General features: G+C 38.1%; 1 protein-coding gene across 13 annotated transcripts; it reads left to right on the forward strand.

Annotated features, from left to right (window-relative positions):
* The first annotated feature begins 678 nt into the window (after positions 1–678).
* Positions 679–24270, forward strand: LOC108708131 (solute carrier family 45 member 3). Of its 13 annotated transcripts, XM_018246495.2 has the most exons (11): positions 709–816; positions 2898–2989; positions 3694–3823; positions 6261–6338; positions 11019–11202; positions 12749–12945; positions 13638–13691; positions 19045–19441; positions 21042–21860; positions 22120–22385; positions 23536–24270. In XM_018246495.2, the coding sequence occupies exons 8-11, from the start codon at positions 19264–19266 to the stop codon at positions 23911–23913; spliced, it is 1641 nt and encodes a 546-aa protein (XP_018101984.1). In that variant the 5' UTR covers positions 709–816; positions 2898–2989; positions 3694–3823; positions 6261–6338; positions 11019–11202; positions 12749–12945; positions 13638–13691; positions 19045–19263; the 3' UTR covers positions 23914–24270. The 13 variants fall into 13 exon arrangements, with proteins under 13 accessions (XP_018101986.1, XP_018101975.1, XP_018101983.1 ...); XM_018246486.2 differs by lacking the exon at positions 2898–2989 and having other exon boundaries at positions 681–816; XM_018246494.2 differs by lacking the exons at positions 2898–2989; positions 13638–13691 and having other exon boundaries at positions 681–816.
* Positions 24271–25432: the final 1162 nt, after the last annotated feature.

A 25432-nucleotide genomic window follows, 5' to 3' on the forward strand; every position in this document is an offset into this window, starting at 1 on the left:
CTTTTTATTGCTCACCTTCTATCCAGGTCCCCTCCTTTTCATATTCCAGTCACTTATTCAAACCAATGCATGTTGCTAGGGTAATTTGGACCCTAGCAACCAGATTGCTGACATTGCAAACTGGAGAGCTGCTGAATAAAAATCTACAAATGATACTAATAGTTAATTCAAGGGTGAACAAACCCTTTTAATTACGGAATGAGTCCTGCTTTTGTGTTGGAAAGGCGTTAAGAATTTCATAGTTTCTCTATCCTATGTAACAAAGTGATTATAACGTATACTTTAAGTCGCTAAAACCATTTCTCCTGTAAAACTACAACATACCAGGACGCTGTTTTCAGGGGCTCGCACGCTTTATTTCAGCGGGGAAATTGTTCCTTTAAATTGTCAACTGTCGCATCAACCACGTTGAAACTTTTGAAGGACTTTATTTTGCCAGATTGTTGCAACGACTTGTTTCATAACCTCACGGCGCGACAATTCCTTCTGCCTAAACTACAACCTGAACGACTGCCTTCTCGCTCCCTTCACGGTCCTCAACAGACACTGCATTTGGCAACTACAGAGAATATTACGATGCACATTTCCAGCATTCTCCTAATCTCAGTCTTTACAGTACTGAAACTCTCTCCCACTGCGACACACCTCTTCAGACAGGTCTCTCCGGTCAACCCGCCCAACTCGTCAAAGCGCATGCGCCTGCGATAGGCTGTTTAAAAGGCAAAGACAGCAGCAGCAGCCACGGGGCACAGAGTGGGTAGTAATTTAGGAGTCGGTGTGAGCGGAGGCAGGGGACGGAGCTCTATACACATACAGGTAAGTCTTGGCGGGTATAGCTCCCATCCCAGCAGCTCTACATATCCATTCCTCACAGCAACGAGCGGGCAACTTAGCTCAGTCTGGGGACTTTGGCAGCCTGTTTTGTATTTCTCTCTACAGGGAACCTCCATGCGACTAATTGTCCTAGAAGCCCAGGTCTGCAGGGGGCAAAAGAAGCAGACAGTGCAGTGTAAAATACTTGTCTGTGTGTGAAATCCATCCCTTCGCTTCATACAATGGTAGAGCATGGGAGAACTGCAAACAATCCTAGCACTGTGTATTTGCTAATAAAGTATTCTTTATTTAGCCTTTCTATTGCTTTAAGCAAGTGACCTGTCAGCACTGGAAATGCACTGGTTACTGGGACGTGGCCCATTTCCCAATACTTGCCAATGGGCACTGGGAAATTGAGGAGTCATTCTCTCACTGCTGCCAAAGATTTACATAGATGTTTATGATAGTAGTGAGTGCTTCATACACAGCATGCTGTCAGGAACAATGTAGAACTGGGAGGCTCAAAGCAACAGTGTCAGTCTATCAGCAAGGCCTTCATTAGAACAGAGAGAATGTATACTACATACATCATATACAACTTTATATATATATATATATATATATATATATATATATATATATATATATATATATATATATATGCACACACATACACATTACATGATGGATTTACTGTAGTTTTAAAAATTAACATTAGTCACTGATAGCAGAAATGTATATAAATATGCTTTTTATTTTTTTTTACAAGGCAATGTATTTACAAAGTTGAATGCCATTTGCTGCTAGTGGTTAATGTAGTGTATTCTGCTCTTTCCGTAATTTAAGAGTTATGCCCTATTTTTGTCATCTCTTCCTCTACTCTTTTTCTGGAGCCGTGCTGAATTTCTCTCTGATCTTCCGGATGAGAATTGTGACTCACGTTAAATGAATACTTAGGATGTGATTTTGTCCTTTTTTTCCCACCTCCTGTAGACTTAATATGCATGTCCCCAAATTAACTATTTGTTGCATAAAAACACAAGTTGGATGCACAAGCTTGTGCAAGTGGTAAAATACTCTACTTCACTTTAGATTATATGAATTTCTTTATCATGAGGGTGGCTTAGCAAGAGCCTTAAAACTTTAAAACAATCTTAAGTCTTGAAAGAGGCCTAAAACTTATCTGCATAAAGAAAGTTAAGCTGTTGTTTTCCACTTACTGTAGCACTTGCTCACTGTGCAGTCCTAACAGTATTGTTCCAGCTGAGGTACCCTAGTGCAATGTACATTTTGATTGCATGAATAAATGTGACTCCAGAGCTAGGAGAAAGATGTGGCAGGCATAGACTGTGCTAAAATAATGCAGTTTAGCTGGTTCATCAGGGACCTCTAGTCACTACTTCATTGTTATTAGGTGTCAGTAGCAGGTATTATATTAGGTCTGTTGCAGACCTAACAGATAATTGCTGTCCTATTTGTATGGCAGATCTAGACACGCAAAAACAGTGGGGATTGTTTATAAACACTGGGCAAATCTGCATGTGGGCATTAACATATGGCAAATGTTTGCCATAGTGCCCTTGGCTGTACCCAGTTATCCAGTTATATTATTGACCTTAAGGTGGAAACATATTGACTTTCTTAACCATCATGGACCACAAGCAACATTCAAAGTGCAAAAAAATGTATAATTTGCTGCTTTAAGCAATTTTAATGTTTTAATGTTTTAATTCGCTATGTGCAAGTGATGTTCTAATGTCATCATAAGTGTCTTGTGGGCATGGCTTGGGCATTCCATAAAAAGAACCATATAGTTAAGCCCAGTCCACAAAAAGTTTAGTGGTACCTTTGCATCAGTAGTGTATCGTGCCTTTAAGTCCCTGTGGTCGAAAAAGGCATTGGCACACTAAGTGCACTAAATTATGTATTATATTTTCACAGTCACAAAGTTTAAACTGTTTTGGCACCTATTACTGCACCCGTCCTGATAATTAGGCACCATATATTTATCTTGCCTGTGTTATGAATATTGAACAAATTGTTGCAACACCAGTGAACATGCTTAGTTTAATTACTTCTTCCAGTTATTTACACATTCCTGTGACAACACCTGTGCACATCAAAAATAATGCTTGGAGGAAAGAAATTACGTGAAACTAGCCTACCTGTATTTCAGGTATTTAACCTTATATGTGGTATTTTGTCATATATAAATGAGAGGGTTCTTCTATAATGTTTCTTCTGTAGAGATCAGCATTTTCTGTTAACATTATTGTTCTGCCAAAAGTATTTGATTGTAGAGTCGTATGGCAGAACTGCTTTTCTGCATACTGTCATCCTTGGCTATTCAGTTTAAAGGGGAAGCTACCATCTGTCTGATGAGTATATATTTATATTGCTAGGCATAGGAGGTACTTATCTGGTATTTATTTTAACTTATAATTGCAATATTCTGTCATGATGGGAAATATATTTTGTTAGTTATCAGAGGAGTTAGAGGCTCTATAGAGTAGGTAGACTGGCATAAAACTTGTCACTCCTAGCAACCCATGACATTTAAAGGGGTTGTTCACCTTTAAATCAACTTTTAGTAAGATGTAGAGAGTGATATTCAAAGAAATTTTGCAGCTGGTTTTCATTTTCTATTATTTGCTGTTTTTAGTTATTTATTTTTTTAAAGGTTTTTATTTTGCATTTTTATAATAAACAAACAATAAACATTTGTGGTTTCATAATCAGTATAAAAGTTTCAGTACAGCATATGCATTACGAGTTCCCGTATATTAGTATACTCTTCATATATGCAGCTATTTCCTTAATTCTAGTTATCTCCCCTTCATGTGATGAGTTTATTTATGATCCTATATCTGTTACCTATAGGCAACCAGAGCAGTATATATGTGTGTGGTCCTTGCTAGTTTGATATCCTTGAGGTAAGGGTTCCTCTGTGGCATCCAACCATTCTCACCACACCAGGTCGTATTTCTGGGGACAGCCTCTTGGGATATCGGTAAGTTGTGGTTTTGAGTTATTTAGTTATTTATTCAGCAGCTCTCCAGTTTGCTATTTCAGTTTACCTTAGCAACTATGCATTGATTCGAATAAGAGTCTGGACTATAAATAGGACAGGGCCTGGATAGAAAGATAAGTAATACAATGTAGCAATGACAATATATTTGTAGCCTTACAGAATTTCTGTTTGTTAGATGGGGTCAGTAACCCCTGATTTGAAAGATGGAAAGATTATAAAAACAAATAATGAAGGCCAATTGAAAAGTTGCTTAGAATTGGCCATTCTATAGCATAGTAAAAGTTTACTTTAATGAACCACCCCTTTAAGCCAAGCACATGGAAAGGGACTGCAGTGACAAAAAAAGTATTGAAAGTACCACTGTGGTAGTAACCTCACTTGGAAATAATACTTATCTTCAACAGGTCCAAATACAAAGGAATGGGGGAATACCAATATGAGAGGGCTTCAAATACCTGAGTTGCATTACTGCAAACAAGAGCACGTGTAGAATAGTGATTGTCTGGTATTATGATGCTAGTCTTAAACTTCAGAAAAATATATCTGGCCACCTATTTTTCTTTAGCCTGACATTGTTTCAGTTGCCCATTGTTCCAGCTAGAGGTGGCAGTTTTGCATGTTATTATTTTGGTAATATCTAAGTTATAAATATATATAAGGAATAATGCAGTTCCTGTTGCAAAATACTAACAAGTTATTGTATTATATATTTGTATTGAACAGTTACAGACAGTCATTCTGTGCTGCATAGGAAGTGTATGTATATTATAATCTTTATTTTTCAGTATAACAATTCTAAATGCTAGCAGCAGGAACATACTAAGCTCTATTGTTTGATTATGAAGCTTATTATCATACCAGATCACAGGACAAGAAAATGTAAACACCTCTCAGACAAGGAGTACATTATAAATGATCTCTGTAAACAGTGCATAACATATTTGAACTATGTAAGTAAGTTGCAGTAATAAGGATAATCTTGTATCCTGTATGTATGTTAAACAGCCATAGCCATTTGCAGAGAGAAGGTAATGGGGGCTGGATAAAACAAAGTTAAATATCAGAAAATGCTTAATTGCTTTTAGTTATACCCGATATAGGTAAAAAAAACATATTTGTAAAATAAGCTGACCTTAGGAATCATGCTGTAAAATTCATAAATATGTATTCATTATTTATTTTAAATAAATTAAAGATAGTGATCTTACAGAAAACTTTTTTCTATAACTTATCTGTGTTTTAGAACTGTTTGCCATTTAACGTTTAGTCACTCCCCACTTGTTCTGTATGTGCCATTCTTATAATAATCTATGTGGACAGATCACAACATAGATGTGGGCACACATATGAATATGCTGCATGCACATAGCCTTGACGAAATGACAAATAATAGATTCATGTCATTCCACTATAAACATATGTGGTTGGTATACCCATAATTTAAATGTTGAATGAAGGATTGCTAATGGGATAGACACTACTATGGCTTATAGTAGTGCTGGAGGTAGGCTGGCCACCTTTTCTGGGAAAATATACCGGCCTTCCTATATATTTATCTTTTTTCCCTAATGATAACATTGGGATCAGCCATCATTTTTACTGGCCAGGCCGGTAAAATACTGGCCAGGTGGCAACCCTAGCTGGAGGTCATTGCAAATATGAATTATAGCTTTCCCAGTTTAAATGCTAGACTGGGAGTTAATACTACACCAGAATTTTCATGCTCAGTGTGTCATTGGGACTAATCTGTATAGGTTCACTTTTCTGTTGCTGTGTACTGATCTGATCTGTTCTGAGTAGCTATTGATATGGCAGGATTTGAAATAGCTGAAAGTTAGAGATTTTTGGCAAGTGCGTCAGTAAGATGCTTAGCTGTGTGGCTTCTCCTGTAGGGGCCTGTGAAGAGCATGTTCAGTTCCCCAAACATGTCTGCAGTATATTTGGAAGGCAATATACATCTGCATTATTTGACATGATCAATTTAAGCATTTTAGTTTTCCATTTGATTAGTCTTTTCTTGTTTCAGCACATGGGTATTTGTAGTTTAAATAGTAAAAATGAAGGCAACCAGTTTTCATATTAATAAAACCAAAGCAAGAATTCCTGGGAGCATTTTGGTTTCTTGAAATCATGAGTGATAGAGATAGGTTTGCCAAGCACTAATTACCCCAGCATGACCTCCCTACTTATACAGGGAACTCCCTTTACATACTGAACTTAGAGGAAGTATCTAGTAGCAGAAACACCCAATTCTATTACATTCTCTTAAAAATGTATGTCTATGCTATAAGACAAATCCTGTCGTTTTACCACTTCAGCTTCCTTGTAGTGATGTTTTTAACAGAATATGCCTTTTTAGGTTCCCTGAATTATTATGGTGGAGCAGAACTAAAATACATGTTTTTTTTCTGTGTAGTGTTGAGGGCAAAAAGTCAGACCGGAGAGTGACATTCTGTGGCACAAGGAAGAGCACAACAGTAACCTATCTGAAGAAGTGAGCTGGATATAATACTATTTGCCCTAAAGTCTTCTTATATATTAGAATTCTACCTATTAGAATTGTGCATTTTATTCTCCCTCCAACACCGACAACCACAAAAATGTCAGTGGATTCAAGGGGTTGTTCACCTTTAAATTAACTTTTAGCATAATGTGAAGAGTAATATTCAATTTGCAATTGGTTCTAATTTTTTATTATTTGTGGTTTATGAGTTATTTAGCATTTTCTCAGTAGCTCTCCAGTTTATAGTTTTAGCAGTCTGGTTGTTAGTGTTCAAAATACCCTAGCAACCATGTATTGATTTGAATAAGAGACTGGAATAATAGGCTGGAATATGAATAGGAGAGGACCTCAGTAGAAAGAGGAGTACCAAAAGTAGCAAAAACAATAAATGTGTAGCCTTGCAGAGCATATGTATTTTAGATTAGGTCAGTGACCCCCATTTGAAATCTGGAAAAAGTCATAAGTCGGCAAATAATTATAAGAAAAAGTAAGGTCAATTGAAAAGTTGCTTATAATTAGCCATTCTGTAACTGTGAGGACTGCAGATATTTATTTCGACGTTATTACATTTTAATTATACAGGTTTTTTCTGTAGCATGATGACACTGCTTGGCTAACCAGGTGAGAAGGGGCTCTGCAAGGGGCTCATCTATTTTCAGCTGCACCAACCTTTGAACAAAAATCTTTTTATTTCGTTTGATCTGACCCCAGAGGCGCTGCTCCAATCAGGCAAGTTGAGAAACTTGCCTAAGGCAACCTCTCCCCACAATTTACCAGGGGAGGCAAAAAGCTTTTCAAATGCTGGCAACATGGACCTAGGGTTGCCACCCGGCCTAGCCTGCAAAACACCTGCCAGGGCCGGGCCGGTATTACAAATTTACCGGCAATGTAGCTGCCAGTAATTTGGAATACCCTTAAGAAAAGGCCTTGCCCTCGGGTGGAAACTTACCTTTTCTTCCTCATCTTGCCCTCTCGCGATGTGGTTTGCCCCTTTTGCGGTGTGGCTCCGCCCCTTTTTGTGTCACGGCCCACCCCTTTAGTTCCCGCCCCCCCCACTGGCCGGTACAATTTTTTTTACAAAGGTCTCAACCCTACGTGGACCCTCTGAGGCTTCCCACTGGCGCTGAAAAGTTGAGCACAGGGTGGGGGGTGGCAGCTGGAAAGCCACTTCAGGTCGGCAGAGGGGTCAGGATCAGAGCCCTGTCTGGCTCTGCACATGGGTGGCCAAATCAGGCTCTGGTTGTTTGATAAAAATATTTTAAAACTAGCAGCAGTAAGCAGGGTTAATTTCATGTGAATGCTTAGGATGTATGAGTATCATTTTTAAAAGGATTATTTAAAAATGTTAAATTATGCTATTGTATCTCTTTTAAGTTTTGCCTATTGCAATAGTTGCCAAAAATATCACCTACTATCCATTGTTTCCATGTTTGGTGGAGTCACAATGTTAAGTATTGTGTGTCATTGATTAATACCATCAAAAGCTTGTTTGCTCGAAAGGGATTTAATGTATTCTACTGTTTTACTTTATACTTCAGATTTATACCATATATTTAGCTTTATTTTAAATGGGACAATATACCCCCTTGTTCAGTATAAGTTTAACGAGTAGGGCTTGTGCTAAACATACTTTTTGCCGTTTGTTTTAATTGTAAAAATCTGATTTTTTTTTTCTTGAGCAAAACTGGGCAAACAGGGAAAGTGAAGCTACTTCTCTCCCTTCCCCCTTTAGTGTGACTGTGTTGTTAGCATATGTGGATTTTAATGAAGGCTTGGAAAAGCTAGGCCTCCCAAACCATCAGCGCACATTTCCTATGCTCCCGCAGTTCCATAGCTTTACATATAAGCAGTTCTTTTCATACTTTCAGCCACACAGGCTAATTTTAGGCAACTGCCGGTTTGACAACATTTTCCAACCCGGAAGTTAAGTCATTGCGCATGTGCACAAGCACACCCGAAGCTGCTACTGAATGCTCACTGCGCATGTGCACATTGCTCTGCTGATGTCATTGGATGTTTTGGTGCATGCGGTCACAGGGTAAGGAGTGTAGGGGCCCAGTGATGTCCTAATTAGTAAACAATTTTCAAAATATCTAGATAGGACAATAGGGCAACTAACCAGTTTTTGAGAACTAAATTTAATTTGCAATGAGGCCCAGTTAGGGTTGCCATCTGGCCAGTATTTTACCGGCCTGGCTGGTAAAACATCAGCCCAGGCCGGTAAATTTAGCTGCCAGTAATCTGTAGCCATTGGCCCACCCACCTAAGCCTAGAACTTTCCCTTTCCCGATCTCCATCTTGTAGATCCCTGCTGCGATATAGCCATGACCCTTTTGACATCATCCACCACTTGTGACATAATGATCCGCCCCCGTCTCTGGCCAGGCCGGTATAAATTTGTGCGAAAGTTGGCAAACTTAGGCCCAGTAAATAAAGTTCTGTGCTATATAAATATAATTCACAGCTAGTCCCTGGACTCTCTACTCCGTAGACACGTTTTGGCACAGCTGGCACAAGCTCTATTCTTTAAACTTTTAAACTTGTTGAACATAGGGGTATACTGCCCCTTTAAAAATGAAATAGAGAAAGGCTTTATATTTATAGAAGCAGAATTTATTTTTACTCAGATTCCTAGGCCAAGATGCTGTGTAGAAGTTTATATTGAATGGCTGGAGTTGTTTTCTCTTGTACCGTAATATCATTGTCCAGTATTGGATAAATACTATATTATCATCCTGATCAGTCAATGCCAAGGTCTTGGAACAAAATAAAATACGTTTCCTATCCCTGGTAGATCATCATAGCTACAACATGAAAACAAGTTCAGTCATCACTCCATTCCCTGTGTATACATTTGTAAAAGAAAAATTCCAGGATACAGATTCCTGTTTGTCACTATAACCACATTTTATATTACTGTTATTTCCTCATGTTTTATTTGGTTGCATGCTCCCTGGTAGCTAAGTGGTATGCAGAGTAAACACGTACATATCTTGATGTTGAACAGTTTGTGGCCAGTCTTGTGTAAGGTTTGATGATATATAGCAGTGGTACCTCCTCAATAGCCTACAGTTCAAATGGTATTGGCCGCCCTGGATGTCCAGCCAACACCACCATAAAGACCATCACACATAATAATGCAAAAAAGAGGACTTTACCCCATTAGTTTTGCAAGATGACACCAAAAAAAAATCCTCAAGTGCACATAATTTCTTATGTTTTGCCGTTTTCTACATTTTGCGGTTACTTTTTAGCATTAAAGTAGAAGGAAAGGTGAAAAAGTTAGGCACCCCCAGTTAGGCAGCCTCAGTGTTTGTATTTACTTACCTTATGAAGTGGAAGAAGAGTATCACTCCACTGAGAAGAAACATGGGCAGGTGCAATGTTCTGCTAACAGGACACCCAACCCTGGTAATTAAGCAAGTAAATACAATCACTGGGGGGGGGGGGGTGCCTGACTTTTAGCACATTTCCTCCTTTAATTTCAGTGATACAGGTAGCTAATATGTTTGTGGGCAGGGCCTTGTGCAATATTTCCTAGAATGTCTGGACCCCAGACCACAAACATATTAGCTACCTGTATCACTGACATTAAAGGAGGAAAAGTGCTAAAAGTTAGGCACCCACCCAGTGATTGTATTTACTTGCTTAATTACCAGGGTTGGTGCTCCACAAGTACAATTGTAAATGTTGCACAGGACATTTCCCTAGCAATATATCCTTTTTATAATTTAAATAGATGCCCTGGACTAAAATGCCACCCTTCTTAAGTAAGCTGATTAAATTGATATTCATTGGTACCAAACACTGCATCATCTGATTCATTGGTCAGTGGATGAAGCAAGAAGATATTGTGGGAATTGGTCTTGTGTAGCAACCTTTATCCTGCCTCAGGCACACAAGAGAAAAAGCATGAGGTTGAGTGAATCTCTTTAGCCACATCTGTTACCTGAATCTCTAATGCATATTTATCAGCTGAACTTTGCTTCAGCAAACAGGGCAAAGATAAGGCATGTGGAGGAAAGAGGGAGGGAAACCGGAAAGTTAAAATTATATGAGTCACAGAAGAAAAAAAAAAAATAACCATGGTTTTTCCTATGGAAATGTTGTTTAAATTTGGGTCTGTAAATGGAACTCAGGACAATATTATACAATAAATTTAGGTCACCGATATCCTGATATCTATAGCTCTATTAAAAAGGAAATGAGGAGAGCATTCTGCAAGCAAATTAATGCTGTGGTTATCCTTTTATTAGTCAACTACTTGTACACAACATGTTTCGGGCCTATATTTGTGTCACACTTGATAAAGGGCATATAGGCCCGAAACCTGTCGTAAGATAACCACAGTATTAATTTGCTTACAGAGTGCTCTCCTCATTTCCTTTTAAATAGAATTATACAATAAATTTGTTATAAAGTGAAATGTGAAACAGTACATGAAAAAACACTGGGCAGCTAAAATTTGCATACAAAGGTAAGCAGCACAGATGTGGTAGAAATTTCTGCACAAATATGAATTTTATAGTTGCTTTTCGGTGCCTGTCACAGCTGCTGATGTTTCTTATCACAGTTTGGTTGTAACTATAGGTGCCATTATATGTGTTGTGTTGCTGCAGTCATTAGTGAAATTAATTACCTGTGTGTTGTGACTTTCCATTCCTATATCAGCCAGTGTGTTCCTGTATGCAAATAAATAGAATATGGACTAAAAAAAGATTTCAGAAATAGCAGTGTCTGAAAGGAGCAACAGCAAAGGTATAAATGTCTGAATGATGAAATCGATAAAGCAAAGGCAACTACTATGGATTTAAAGGTCGCCAAAGTCCAGGCAAACAGATTACCCGAAATACAGGTATGGAAACTAGGGATGCCATCTGGTCAGTATTTTACCGGCCTGACCTGTAAAAATGATGGTTGAGCCCAATGTTATTAATAGGGAAAAAAGATAAATACCGTATATAGGAAGGCCGGTATTTTTTTCTAGAAAAGGTGGCAACCCTAATGGAAACCCTTATCCGGAAACCTGTTATTCAGAAACTCCAATTCACTGGAAGGCTATATCCCTAGAGTCCATTTTAATCAAATAATTCTAATTTTAAAAAATGATTTCCTTTTTCTCTGTAATAATAAAACAGAACCTTGTACTTGATATAAACTAAGCTGTGTGAACTCATATTGTTTGGAAAAAAATCCTATTGGATTTGTTAATGTTTAAATAATTTTTAGCAGATTTAAGGTATGGAAATCTAAATTACAGAAAGATCCCTTATACAGGAAAACCCCAGGTCCCAAACCTCCTGTATATTAGATCCTATACCTGTACTGTATATAATCAATTAAAGAAACGAATAGTTTGGAAAAGCATTAATCACATAAAAGTGGTATAGAGTACCTCAGAAAGGACAGCAAGTAGGAGGGCATTTGGGTGAAATGAGCAACAGGTTAGTAGAGCAGAAAGGATATAGAAATCTGATAAAAAGTACCAAATACACTCGATGACAGAGTAATAATTAGAGCATGGTATAAAAAATATTTCAAAAATATAATAATTTGACTTATCCTATTTGGTCTGAAATTCACACTACATTTAACATAGGGGTTATATATTGTATAATATTGTCATGAGTGATGGACACGTTGCATATTGTTTACTGTACTGTATAACATATAACAATCCTATGGTAACAACACTGCATGTGCTCATTGGCCTCTCTAGGTGCTTATTGGATATACTCAGGTATTGCTTGGCACAAGCATGCAGGCATGAGAGTTCTCTTTCCTCCAGGGGGGTACAGCAGTTTGGTACATAACCCCATTATTTATATTATACTGTATATGTATTATATATATTATATCTGGAAAAAGAACAGATCATTTAGCTTAGTTTCCTTTTTCTGTATTCTCTACAGTACTTGAGTTTGCTTTTAGTAGTGTGAGTGTGTGCACATTGTACAGCTGTTTTAACACTGAGACACATGTATGTCAGGTGTCTGCAGCACTGCACATGCTCTTCCGACCATACTAGACTGAAGGTGCTTTTAGGGTATGCACAGGTGTAGGTATTTTTTTTTTGCATAACAGCTTCTGAAATTTATAGTCTCAACTGTATCTTTGTTTTTAGATACTTTACAATTCTCCAGCCGAGTTTTGCATCCTTATTTTAAGTGTAAGATCCAAGTTAGTACCCACCTGCCTTTTTTTGTGCACTGTCCTTGCCTCGTTTTTTCCCTTACCCCATGTTTTATTTTTTCTATCCATATTCCAATTTCCAATGATTTCATCTTCACAATTTTTCCCTTTTTTAAGCTTCTTTACATATTATTATTTTAACTTCACTGATTTTCCTGTTTTATTTTTCATTTAATTTTGCTTTATCGCAATACACTTGCTTATCCTAGCAACAAATACAGAGCTGGAAAGAACGAGTGTGTTCGGAGCTAAGGAATGTTGAAATACCTGCTGCCCTCACAAAGAATAGGAGAATGCCCCTTCCCAGCATAGTATCGAGTACCACTTTATGTAAACTCAGAGGACCTGAGAGGCCAGGCAGCGACAGTTCCCCAGGGCTTCCCCTTTATAAAAGAGCAAGACTAAGGTAATACAGATCAAAGTAAAGATAACCAGTTGTATTTGTGTAATAGTTATGCTTCTCAAACCGTATGCAATTTAATCATGTGATCAGTTGCTCACTTTAGTAAATGTGTTCTGTATGTTCTAGTTTACATCTGAAATTGTACTCAAAATGTCATTGTCCAGTGTTTTCATTTACTGTTGGTTGCTGCTAGATATGAAAGGTTCCAAATCAGATTTTTTTATTTCAGTTTTTATTTCAGTTTTTCAGAAATAATAAAAAATAATCTCCCCAATTTGTTGGAAACACTGAAATAAATAAATATTGTTTCTTTGCCATCATACAAAAGATAGGCACTGATCCACCCCTAGTTCTAGCTAGTTCAGTAACTTCTAGTTGTGAGTAGTTAATTCCACAGAAATCTAAAATGCAGGAATTTAATGTATAAAATATTTGACTTGAATTTAACATTTAAAATAAAATAAGTTAAAATCAGCAGAAGAAATTCTGGCAAAATGAAAAACTGTACAAAGCATGTTTTCAAACAATAGCAATTTAAGTTCCAGGTACAGAACATACCAAAATGTAAAACTTTCCTTTGTTCCACCAATAAGAAAAGGAGCATAACAAATCCAGTATTCCAATTCAGTTAGAGGTAAAGTGATACATTCTTGAGCTTTCAGATGTAATTTTTTAAATTTCCCCTCTCTATACAGTAAATGCATTAGCCAGATGACTGCTTTGCAAGTGGCCCCGATCTTGTTCTGCAGGTATGTTCAGTATAACTCATCAAACACAATGCTGAAATGACCATAATTCCAGTCATGTGTTATCAGATGGATAAACAGGATCTCTATGTGTATGTCCAGCTTCAGAAGTAGGAAAGTCTGGTTCAGGTTTGCAGTCAGCCCCATATGGCCCTAGATACATGATTTAATCTGCCTGGAGTCACAAGAAATTCATATGTAGTGGGTGTGCATTTGTTTATTAAAAAGCAATTGTTAGAGCATACATAGTGCAGCTACAAAGCATCTAATTTCTGGGTAAATATTTGAAAGCATTATTTTTAGTCGTATATGTTGTTTTTTAATTTGATGAAATAATTAGTGCTCTAAAGATATACTGACATCATTTGAAAGTGCTTTGCATGTTAGACTGATGTCCTGTTCTACTGAGTGATGATCAGTCCATGTGATTTGCAAAGATACACTAACTGAATACATGGGTTGCTGGTGTAGAATTGCTGAGCTGAGAATGCCATACGTCTGAACTTTCTGGGGTTTTATACAGCTATATTTGCATTCATGTGTGCAGTGCTTTACAAAACTCACAAGCACAGTACTACTCTGATGAGAACTTACCATGGAAAAGAAAAAGCCAAGCCCTACAAAGTTTGCATTGTATTTAAGTAAATCACAGCCTGTTTATCTACCAGTTGCTATCAGATGTTCAGAACAATGCGTGAGGAATAAAAGACTGTTCATGTGGAAGTTCCAGTTTGTTTGGAATTCATTGTCTTGATGTCATGGCTGCTCCCATTTTGCAGTGTGAACAGAAAAAGTAAAGTATTCTTTGATTACATGAAGTGATAAACAAACTTTCCCTTAACACACTGTGCAATCATTGTCAAATCTTCCTGGTATTTGTTTATTGTGCAATCTATTGAAAGTGTCTGTCAGAAAGAAATACACCTTGGAAATGTCAGGCGCTGATAAACGGTTTTACTGTTTAAAGTCCACGTCATGGGCACTGTGGCTGGTGGTTTTATGTGACTACCTGTAGGCATTGCTTATTCAACTCACCTCCGAACACAGTAACATCGATCGGGTCAGAAAAATGTCATACAGTATTAGTCATAGACTATATACAGTTTGCATTAAAGAAATGGTTTCATTATATTAAATGCAATTTTTGAGTAACCAGATAAATAAGTCTGCAAGGACAGTAAAACCTATGTCAGGCAGATTGTTAAACAGGTTATATCATATGTACCCAGATATATAAGTCTGCAAGGACAGTAAAACCTATGTCAGGCAGATTGTTAAACAGATTATATCATATGTACCCAATTGAGTAACAGCCATTACTGGTGAGGGAAGAGTGTGAGGCCTCATTTTACTCAAATTAGCAACTGTTGCTTGATTGGTTTGAATTTGCCTTACTTAAAGGGGTGGTTCACCTTTAAGATAACTTTTAGTATGTTATGGAATGGCTAATTCTAATCAACTTTTTAATTGGTCTTCATATTTTCTTTTGTATAGCTTGTGAATTATTTGCCTTCTTCTTCTGACTATTTCCAGCTTTCAAATGGGTGTCACTGACCCCATCTAAAAACAAATGCTCTGAAAGGCTACAAACATATTGTTATTGCTAGTTTTTATCATCTAATAAGCATAATTTGTATTACAAGCAGGGACATATTTACAGAGAGTTGGGTTATGCAAAGTAGTCCAGACTAGGCACAAATTAGACCTATGTGTTGTTTCTCCTTTTGTCCCTTTTTTTTTGTAAACAAAATGCTGCATATATGGCAGTGCCAACATAGCTTCATTGTAATCAGCTTTGAAGAAGGAACTGCAATGTTCTGAAAGCTTGCTGTGATTATCATCTTAGTTAGCCAATAAAGGTATCACCTTTACACCACTTTTGTTATGTTTCATATCATAAGCTCTTCCCTATAACTTTCTCAACGGGCTAACACGGTGCAAAAAACGTTACGTGAAAGCACTAGAGAAACAAATTGCAACACTGCAGTCGATTGACAATCTTGAAAGGAGTCTCTTGCTCACTGAGCAGGACCTAGCGGGGTCAGATAGCTTGGGGGGAACAGAACAGCAGCAGGATGTTGAGCTGGGTGACAGAAAATCTAAGGTGGGCAAAAAGGAAAATGGAGGTGGATCTGGAGTTTACACACCTTATCAAATTTGCCAGATTGTGTGAAGAAAATGGGAGTATGAACTTTGGATTGGCAATTCTAGATGGGGCTGATCTCTCTAACAGCCGGGTGACCCGCTTCTCTAGTAGTGGTGGAGAGGAGAGCAGAGTCAGGCCTAAACAGAATGTGGTTATAGGGGATTCAATTATAGGGGTAAGCTGTCGTCCGGATCGATTTCAACCGAACAGTTTGCTGTCTACCTGGTGCCAGGGTTCGGCATGTGGTTGATCGGGTAGACAAATTATTGGGTTGGGCATGACCCAACTGTCTTAGTGCATGTTGGTACTAATGCCTGGGACAGCCGAACAAGGTACAAGGAGGCCAATAAATCATGCAAAAAAGCTTATAAGGCAAGCTAAAATTCATATGGAAAAGGATATTGCAGCAAGCAGTAAAAAGAATCCAAAATTATTTTTTAAATATGTTAATAGTAAAAAAATGAAGCAGGAAGGGGTGGGATCTTTAATATCAGAGGGGGTCAGCTGGTTGATTAAAACAAACAAAAAGCACAGATTCTGAACACATATTTTTCGTCTGTCTACACAAATGAGGAACCAGTTAATGAAGGCTTCCTTCTTGATAGTCCCATTTCTAGCAATTCTAGTACTACAACTAATGATGCATGGGAAATTAAAAAGAGACTAGAACATGTTAAGATAAACAAAGGTCCGGGGCCAGATGGTATTCATCCCAGGGTACTTGGCAAGCTTAGCTCTGTGATTGCCAAAACTCTTTACTTAATTTTTCAGGATTCTTTGAGGTCTGGCATAGTGCCGAAAGACTGACAAATTACTAATGTGGTGTCGTTATTCAAAAAGGGATCCCGTTCTCAGCCTCAAAACTATAGGCCAGTTAGTCTGACGTCAGTGGTAGGAAAGCTTTTAGAAGGGTTAATAAAGGATAATATACTGGACTTTATAGCAAATCATAATACTATGAGTTTGTGCCAGCATGGTTTTATGTGTAATAGATCTTGCCAGACTAACTTAATTTCTTTTTATGAGAAGGTAAGTAGAGACCTCGATTCTGAGATGGCAGTGGATGTGATTTACTTTAGCATTTGATACAGTGCCACACAAAAGGTTACTGGTTAAATTAAGGAATGTTGGCCTGGAACATAGTATTTGTACCTGGATAGAGAACTGGCGAAAAGAACATGAATGGAACATTTTCTAATTGGACCAGTGGAGTACCGCAGGGCTCTGTACTAGGTACCTTGCTTTTCAACGTGTTTATCAATGACCTGGAGGTGGGCATTGAAAGTACCGTTTCTATTTTTGCAGATGATACTAAATTGTGCAGAACTATAGGTTCCATGCAGGATGTTGCCACTTTGCAGAGTGATTTGCTAAGTTGGGAAACTTTGTCAAAAATAATATAAATGCAAGTTATACACTAATTGGCAGTGTGTTGGGAGTTTCTTTAAATGAGAAGGATCTAGGGGTTTTTGTAGATAAGGTGTCTAATTCTGGGCAGTGTCATTCTGTGGCTACTAAAGCAAATAAATTTCTGTCTTGCATAAAAAAGGGCATTAACTTAGGGATTGTCAGGTTTGGGTGCTGATGAATGGAGCCTATATGCTGGATAACCCAGGTGATACACATTTACTGCAGGTTTAACAGCAAAAGCCATGTTATGATAAAGGAGTTTTTAATGGAGATGAATGAAATATCAATAACAGTATAAACTGAAAGATACAACCTGGGTAAAAAGCAAAGTACAATAAACAGGCGGAGAAGGTCTGGGCAGGCGGCAGGCAAGCAAGGTCCAAAGAGAAGGCAAGGTCAAAGGCAGGCAGCGTTCAAGCAGGGTCGAGATAACAGGCCGAAGGTCAAACCAGGGAATCCACAGAGAAAGGAATTAGGAACAGGAATCAGGAGTCGAGGCAGGGAACACAGGAACCAGGCAAGGGACACAGGAGTCAGGAGTCGCAAGTAAGGGGCTGGATCGGGCTCAGGAGCTCAGATAATCAAGCCAGGATCTTAGGGCAGGGACAGGCTTATAAAGGGTCATTAATTGGGAATGGAAGACACATGTGGATAATGAGGCAGGGGAGAAAGAATATATTTCAAGTCTGTCCAGAGCAGTGTCTAACATGAGGACAGAGATCCTCCAGTGGCTCACCCTGGTAATGCAGAACCTCCCAACAACAGGGACCAGGGTTCGATTCCTGGCTGTTCCTGACAGGGATGAAAACATAATTATGCCTCTTTATAGGTCCCTGGTAAGGCCTCATCTGGAGTATGCAGTGCAGTTTTGGACTCCAGTCCTTAAGAGGGATATAAATGAGCTGGAGAGAGTGCAGGGACGTGCAAATAAACTTGTTTGAAGGATGGAAGACTTAAATTATGATGGTAGACTGTCAAGGTTGGGGTTGGTTTCTCTGGAAAAAAGGCGCTTGCTAGGGGATATGATTACACTTTACAAGTACATTAGAGGACATTATAGACAAATAGCAGGGGACCTTTTTACACATAAAGAGGATCACCGTACCAGAGGCCACCATTCAGACTAGAAGAAAAGAACTTTAATTTGAAGCCACGTAGGTGGTTCTTTACAGTGAGGACAGTGAGGTTGTGGAATGCACTGCCGGGTGATGTTGTGATGGCTGATTCTGTTAATGCCTTTAAGAGTGGCTTGGATGATTTCTTGGATAGACAAAATATCAAAGGCTATTGTGATACTAAATCCTATTGTTAGTATGGATATGGGTATATATAATTTATGTGAAAGTAGGGAGGGGTGTGTGTATGGATGCTGGGTTTTCATTTGGAGGGGTTGAACTTGATGGACTTTGTCTTTTTTCAACCCAATTTAACGATGTAATTATGTAATTTGAACCCTAGCAACCAGATTTCCAAAATTTGAAAACTGGAGAGCTGCTGAATAAAAAGATTAAAAGCTAAAAAACCAAAAATAAAAAAAATATGTAATTGTAAACCAATTGCAGATTGTGTCAGAAAATCACTCTCTACATCATACTAAAAGTTAATTTAAAGGTACAACCCCTTTAAGTTGTTAGAGTATTATCATCAACTTTGTGCTTTATAAATTTTTGATACTGACTCTAGAAGAAACCCAAGATTATGCTTCCAAGGACAGGATAACATTCAGTCCTCTAGAATAGTCTGTAAGCCAACACCAGACAGTAATGCTGTACATTAATTTCTGTTGTTTTTATTTTCTAGGCTTTGGTATTGCTGAATTGGATCCTGTCTTATGGGAGTTTTACAAACAAGTTTTTCTTGCCCGACACCTTCCTGACGTCATTTTAATACAGTTGCAATTTCAACCACTGCTAAATCACATGGTCTTGACATGAGATGGGTCTTTGTAAACAGAACACTAAGTGCAAAAGGATGCACGGTTATTGGACTTAAAGGGCTTACAGGCAACCTGTAAAGAAAATGAAGAAAATGCTGCATGCAAGAATCCAAAAACATCTAAGTACCCCACGAGCACAGCTGATTCTTATAAACCTACTAACATGTGGTCTCGAAGTGTGCCTGGCTGCTGGGGTCACATTCGTTCCTCCTCTTCTATTGGAAGCTGGAGTGGAAGGCAAATTCATGACAATGGTGTTAGGTGAGTCATACTATTACAATCATTGTCAAAATGAATTTACAAATATCTATAATTATCTGACTGATCTGAATACTAGTCTGATTTATTTTTAGCTAAATATAGGCAGATTTTAGCAAGTGTGGTTATAAACTTTCCAAATTGAACAATCCTAGCTTTCATGTGAACACAGCTTTGCTTTCGGCCTTGGTGGCTAATAGTCTGCAAGTCAGATATGTTGGCTAATTTTCTGTGGAAAGAAACCATGTAATATTCCCAAGTGACAAAGCTGATCTTCACTGAGTTACCTTGCCTCATTGAGGGATGTTGGTCACATAATAAGCAAAGCTTCCATGAAATATTGCCACGTTAGAGTTTCCAATAACAAACATTTTACCAATAAATTTCTGAAATGGGCATTATCTGTTTGTAGTTCTGTTGATCTCTTTGGAGTCTCAGTGAAATCAAAAGGACATGGAGAAGGCTCTAATGGGATCATGTAGATCATGAAAAGCACTAAGTTTGCTCAGATGCAGTAACCCAGCATTTACTGGCCACCTGTTTAAAAACAAGCATCTTATTGGTTGCTATGGGTTACTGCTAGGGATGGGTGAATTTTTTCCCCTTGTTTTGCGGCGGAAATGACGCCCATAGACTTATATGGCGTTGTGTGACAAATAAAAAAAAAAATCCTTGCGTCAAAAAATTTGCAGAGCGTCAAAATAGACTTTAATGGGCGTCGGCGATATTTCGCCGCCGTCAAATTTTTGGCGAAACAAAAAGGGTCAAATTCGCCCATCCCTAGTTACTGCTACTGAGCAAACTTAGTGCTTTTTATAATATGGGAGTAACATATAGCTCTTTTTAATAAGTGAAACGCTCATCATAGTGGCTGAAAAATCTTAGTGAACTGCATCAGCTGTGAATCAAATATTTTGTTACTTAAAGAGATACTGACACCATAGATGATTTTTTTAATACATCATAACATTGTTTTTTGCATGCTATTTATAATTATGCCATAAAATTTTCCCCCTATGCTTTTACATTACATATCTGATCCCCGTGTTCCTCTATGAGGGGCTGCCATATTTGTGCAGCAGTAGTTCGTTAGCATTAGAAAATCTAACTGACAGTAAGACAGTCGGATTGGCAAAACAGTCAGGTTTACAAACTACAATTAATAATTAATTGAAAAAGCAGCCCTATCAGTGATAAATGATCAACATAAACTATTGACAACTTTTAGGACCAAACTAGAATCCACGATTGGAGCTTATTTCTTATTAAAAAAGCATGATTTAATCCGATCAGGGCAAATATGAAAAAATCCAAAGTTTCTGATTTTTTTTTCCTGAAACGCTCAATTTTTTTGTCCCATCGTCTTATATACAACCTCGGTAGATTTGAGATATCGTTTCAATAACCCCCTTAATGTACGTTAATATTTTGAAGAGTAGTTTTTAGTGACAATATCACTTCAATGGTACAGTTTACACCCATTTAAAACATGAATTAAATTAATAACAACCTGTTGTTGTAATTACTATATACCTTTTTTGTTATTTATGACACTAAACAAACACGTCTGATATTATTTTTTTCCCCTTAACTTCCTGGGCAGGCATTGGACCTATCACTGGTCTTTTAATTGTTCATCTCATTGGATCTGCTAGTGACAGCTGGACTAGCAGGTATGGCCGACGCCGACCCTTTATCTGGCTTATGTGCGTTGGAGTGATGGTGAGCCTGATTATCATTCCTTATTCTAGTCACCTTGCAGCTTTGCTAGGGGGCCATCATACTGGAATAGAGGTGGCCTTCTTAGTACTGGGCATAGGACTGTTGGACTTATGTGGGCAGGTTTGCTTCACTCCCTTGGAAGCTTTACTCTCTGACCTCTATCCAGAGGGAGAGAGCTGCAGAAGGGCATTCTCAGTGTATGCACTGGCAGTTGGACTTGGAGCCTGCATTGGAACTCTGTTGCCAGCTGTGGACTGGAGCGATAGTTGGCTGGCAAAGCAGTTAGGTGGGCAAGAGCAATTTCTCTTCATCTTACTACTTGTTATTTTCACTGGATGTGTCATTGCAACATTCTTTGTCTCAGAAGAACTGAAGCCAGGTACTGTACAAGTGGAAGTGCCAGGAGATCACCCAGTCAGAAAAGGACCTTGTCTACAAGCTTGTCAGTTGTGGACTTTTCCCCTCAGAGCGTGGCAGCTGGTGCTGACATTGAGAAGCGTTTGTGCTTTGTTTCCACGGCTCAGGACATTCTGTTGCAAAGTGCCGGTTACTCTTTGGCGCCTCTTTGTATCACAGTTGTGCTCCTGGATGGGTCTTATGACATTTATGCTCTTTTACACTGACTTTGTGGGAGAGGGTCTGTACAAAGGTGTTCCAATAGCAAAGCCAGGCACAGAAGACAGACTTCGTTATGATGAAGGTAAGCAGCTGATATTGGTGAATGTTTTTTTTCAGTGCACAGAATACATAGTTATATATTGGCTATAAATTACTGTTCACTGTTTTCCACATGCTGTTTTTATAATCTGTGTATCTTTTTTACTCAATATTTTTTCAGGACTTTGCTATATCTCTGACTCTTTATTGCCTCTAAACATGGCTTTAATACTGTGTCCTGCTGTGCAGTTGCATATCCTAAATATACTACTTAATGCCTGACTCTTTTCCAATTTTTATAGGAGTAAGAATGGGAAGCTTGGGGCTCTTCCTTCAGTCTGTGGTTTCTATGATGTTCTCCTGCTCAATGGATCATCTAATCAAAATGTTTGGCACCCGAGCCATTTACGTTGCCAGCATAGTTTGCCTCCCATTGGCTACAATAGTAATGTGCTTCTCAAGTAGCATTACCGTTGTGACAATATCAGCTGCCATGACAGGCTTCACCTTCTCTGTTCTCCAGATTGTGCCATACACCCTCACAACATTTTATCACCATAACCGTCAAGTAAGTAAACAAGTATTCTACATAACTTGTACTTGTACAAACCCATTTTTAAAGTGGGTTAAAAATGGGTTTCCAAATTTTTCAAAATGGGGGTGGGGGTGTTTGTATGTGTGTATGTGTGTGTGTGTGTCATAACGCGGACATTAAAAACGCACTGCACTAAAGAAGGTCAAGCCCTGATCTTTTCCATCTTTGAGGCCAAGGTGCAATCATTGCTGAAGAATCTCTGGGGTCAGAATATTGTTCCATTTTGGGGCAGCAATACTGTGAGAAATTCTTAATTTTCACGTTTCATTTTTTAGAAAGACAAATACAATTATTTAGAAATATATCCTTCATCTGTAAACCTTTACAAGCTGCAATTATAAGTGCATATAGGTAAAGACTACAGAAAGCCTGATACTCTCAAGCATATTATAGACAAAATGCCTACATTTTCAGAAGTCACCAATGCAGCATTCTTGCCATAGACTTTTAACATAGCCTAATTCTACTGTAGGTAGTATTTGCATGACAGGAAAATTTTTTGGCAATCTATGCTCAAACATAAAGTTAAGACGCCTAACGCATAATTGTAGGTCATAATATTTAAGTCTATGTTGTTATGAAAATGCTTGCTGAAGGCAGGGTTACATTCAAAGAACTGATTACTGTTTTCCATGGACATTTGTTTCATGTTGAAGGAATATTGTGCTAAAGTTTGGGAGCTGGACAGCTCACTTTCACTGCCATCCAGTAGACTGCTTAATTTAGGGTGTTCATACGTTTTTGAGAAACGTTATTGCATTCTCCTGCTGTCTTCACCATTTTACCATTTTCTGTCTTTTCCTATTGTATTTTTCTCTTTTCTGCTTTCATTGGATGGGCTTCTTATCTGAGGCTGCAAGAGGTTCTCCTATTATTCTGTAAGTCCCAGCACCAAGCATTAAGCATAGTGTACCATAGATTTATGTATTTCTTCAAGATTTTTATCTGAGCCTACTGCATTTCACTAAGTGACCTAGCTTATTTTTGAGGGCTTAATAGATTTATATTATCTATATTATTGTTCATATATCATAGTATTTGCTATGGTATTGCAATTATAATTATCCTTTATTTAAATAGCACTAATAACCTTCAAGTAACTTGTATATTTTTTTCCCCATAGATGTTTCTGCCCAAATATAAAGATGCTGGTGGATATAATAATGTGACTGAAAAAGAGAGAAAGACAGGATTCCATAAAGATACCCCAAATGGCGTGTCACTGTTCCCATCTCACACCCCACCAGACTGTGATGCAGCTGTCACTGTAGCAGAACCTTCTACTCCAAAGCATGGAATCTGCCTGGATATGGCCATCCTGGACAGTGCCCTTCTTTTATCACAGGTGGTGCCATCACTAGTAATGGGTTTTATCGTGCAGATGACACAGACAGTCACAGCATATGTTGCTGTTGCTGCAGCCTTTGGATTTATAGCCATCTACTTCTCCAACAAGGTGGTGTTTGATAAAAGTGATTTGGTTAAACTGACAGCACTTTAGTGCAGAGCAAAGAAAAAAAACAGTAAGCTCTTTCTGGCCTGAAATGTTTGTTAACGTATTATCTTATAGAGTTTCGGTTTAATGCCTGCCATTTGTCCTACCAGGGCATTTTATTTAAATATTGCATGAGAAACTGGACCAAAGTTGATTTGTAAAAACTGTTATTGTTGTGTAATATCAAGTTCCCGAAGATTTTAGGTTGTTGTTATATTGTCAGTTGGTGCAATGAAAAAACTGAGCCATTGGCTTTTAATATAATCCATTTTTAGCTCTGCTGCACACACACCATTTTAAGATTATATTGTTTTACCACTAAAAATAGTGCTCAATCATAGCAATAAATAACTACACATCGAACATAAGGTCATAAGTCATATGCCCATTGATCCCAACACAATTGTCTGAGTAAACCATAGGGGCTGATTTAAGAAAATAGGTGTTAAATTGCCAGTAGCAGCCAATAAGCCATTGGTTTTGAATAGTAAGCTGGAAAATAAAAACCGACTGAACTGATTGCTACGGCCTGCTTGTGGAAGTACGTGAAAAGCAGGTAAATGTGCTCTTATTTACTGATACATATCTCATGGAAATTCTGTTCTACTGATTAGAAACCAAGCCACATGTTTTTCCTTCCAAATACTTCTAAAAATTGCATATGTGGCATATTACATGTGTAAGACTAGTAATACATGGGTTCTTTTTTGACAACATGTATATTCCATTTTGAGATGCTTAGGTTTTGAGCCTAATGTCCCTTTAATGGGCAAGTAACAGTGGAAAATCCAAAAGATTCAGTAATTTGCAATTAATTAGGTAAAGGTTTTCAACCAAAAATAAATCGTACTTTACCATCATTTTAAAAACAACCTTTACCCACTGATGAAAATGATGGGCTTTGTTCATACATATGAAGAGCTGCTTTAATCTCATTCATGTTTTCATATATTAGGATTTCATTACAATGCTACATCTACCTTAGATTTTTTTCACCTGATTCATTCGGTAACGGCAGCACCAGGTGCTGTATGTACAATGGTATAGACTTATGCTATGCATTTCTAAATAATTCTAAATAATTGGTATAGGGGAATGTACACAGTTGCTGCTGGTGCTGAGTCAACACTATATTCGTACCCAGTGTTGGACTGATCCACGGGGGAACCTATGATACTCTGCTAGGCCAAGTTGACCCTTTGCATACCACTTAAAGTTTGGACACACCTAGGCTGATATTACATGCCTGTCTGATATATGGACTGTTTCAGAATCCTATTGGACATAAACTGCACTGGGCTGATGTGGTCTACTCCAACTGGTTTATTTGGCTAGCCCAATTTGGCCACTTGGTTGTCCAAAGAGCAGATCTTGCCATGTATGCACAGCTTTAGAGGAGACTGACAGTTTCCCTGCAGAGAGTACCTTACAATGTTTAGTGCATCTATCTGTATACACCTCTTCTGGTGCACAAAGATAGGAAGCTGTCAGTATAAGAAAGTAAGGGCTAGTGCCTGTATAACAC

The sequence above is a fragment of the Xenopus laevis genome, chromosome 2L (assembly GCF_017654675.1).
Source record: "Xenopus laevis strain J_2021 chromosome 2L, Xenopus_laevis_v10.1, whole genome shotgun sequence".
NCBI lineage: Eukaryota > Metazoa > Chordata > Amphibia > Anura > Pipidae > Xenopus > Xenopus laevis.

Excerpts from the sequence above, each read along its gene's own strand:
- LOC108708131 (XM_018246497.2), top strand. The coding sequence starts at position 19,264 with ATGAAGAAAATGCTGCATGCAAGAATCCAAAAACATCTAAGTACCCCA. Across the intron at positions 21,861-22,119 it reads CAGACTTCGTTATGATGAAG|GAGTAAGAATGGGAAGCTTG; the intron begins GTAAGCAGCTGA and ends CAATTTTTATAG. Across the intron at positions 22,386-23,535 it reads TTTATCACCATAACCGTCAA|ATGTTTCTGCCCAAATATAA; the intron begins GTAAGTAAACAA and ends TTTTCCCCATAG.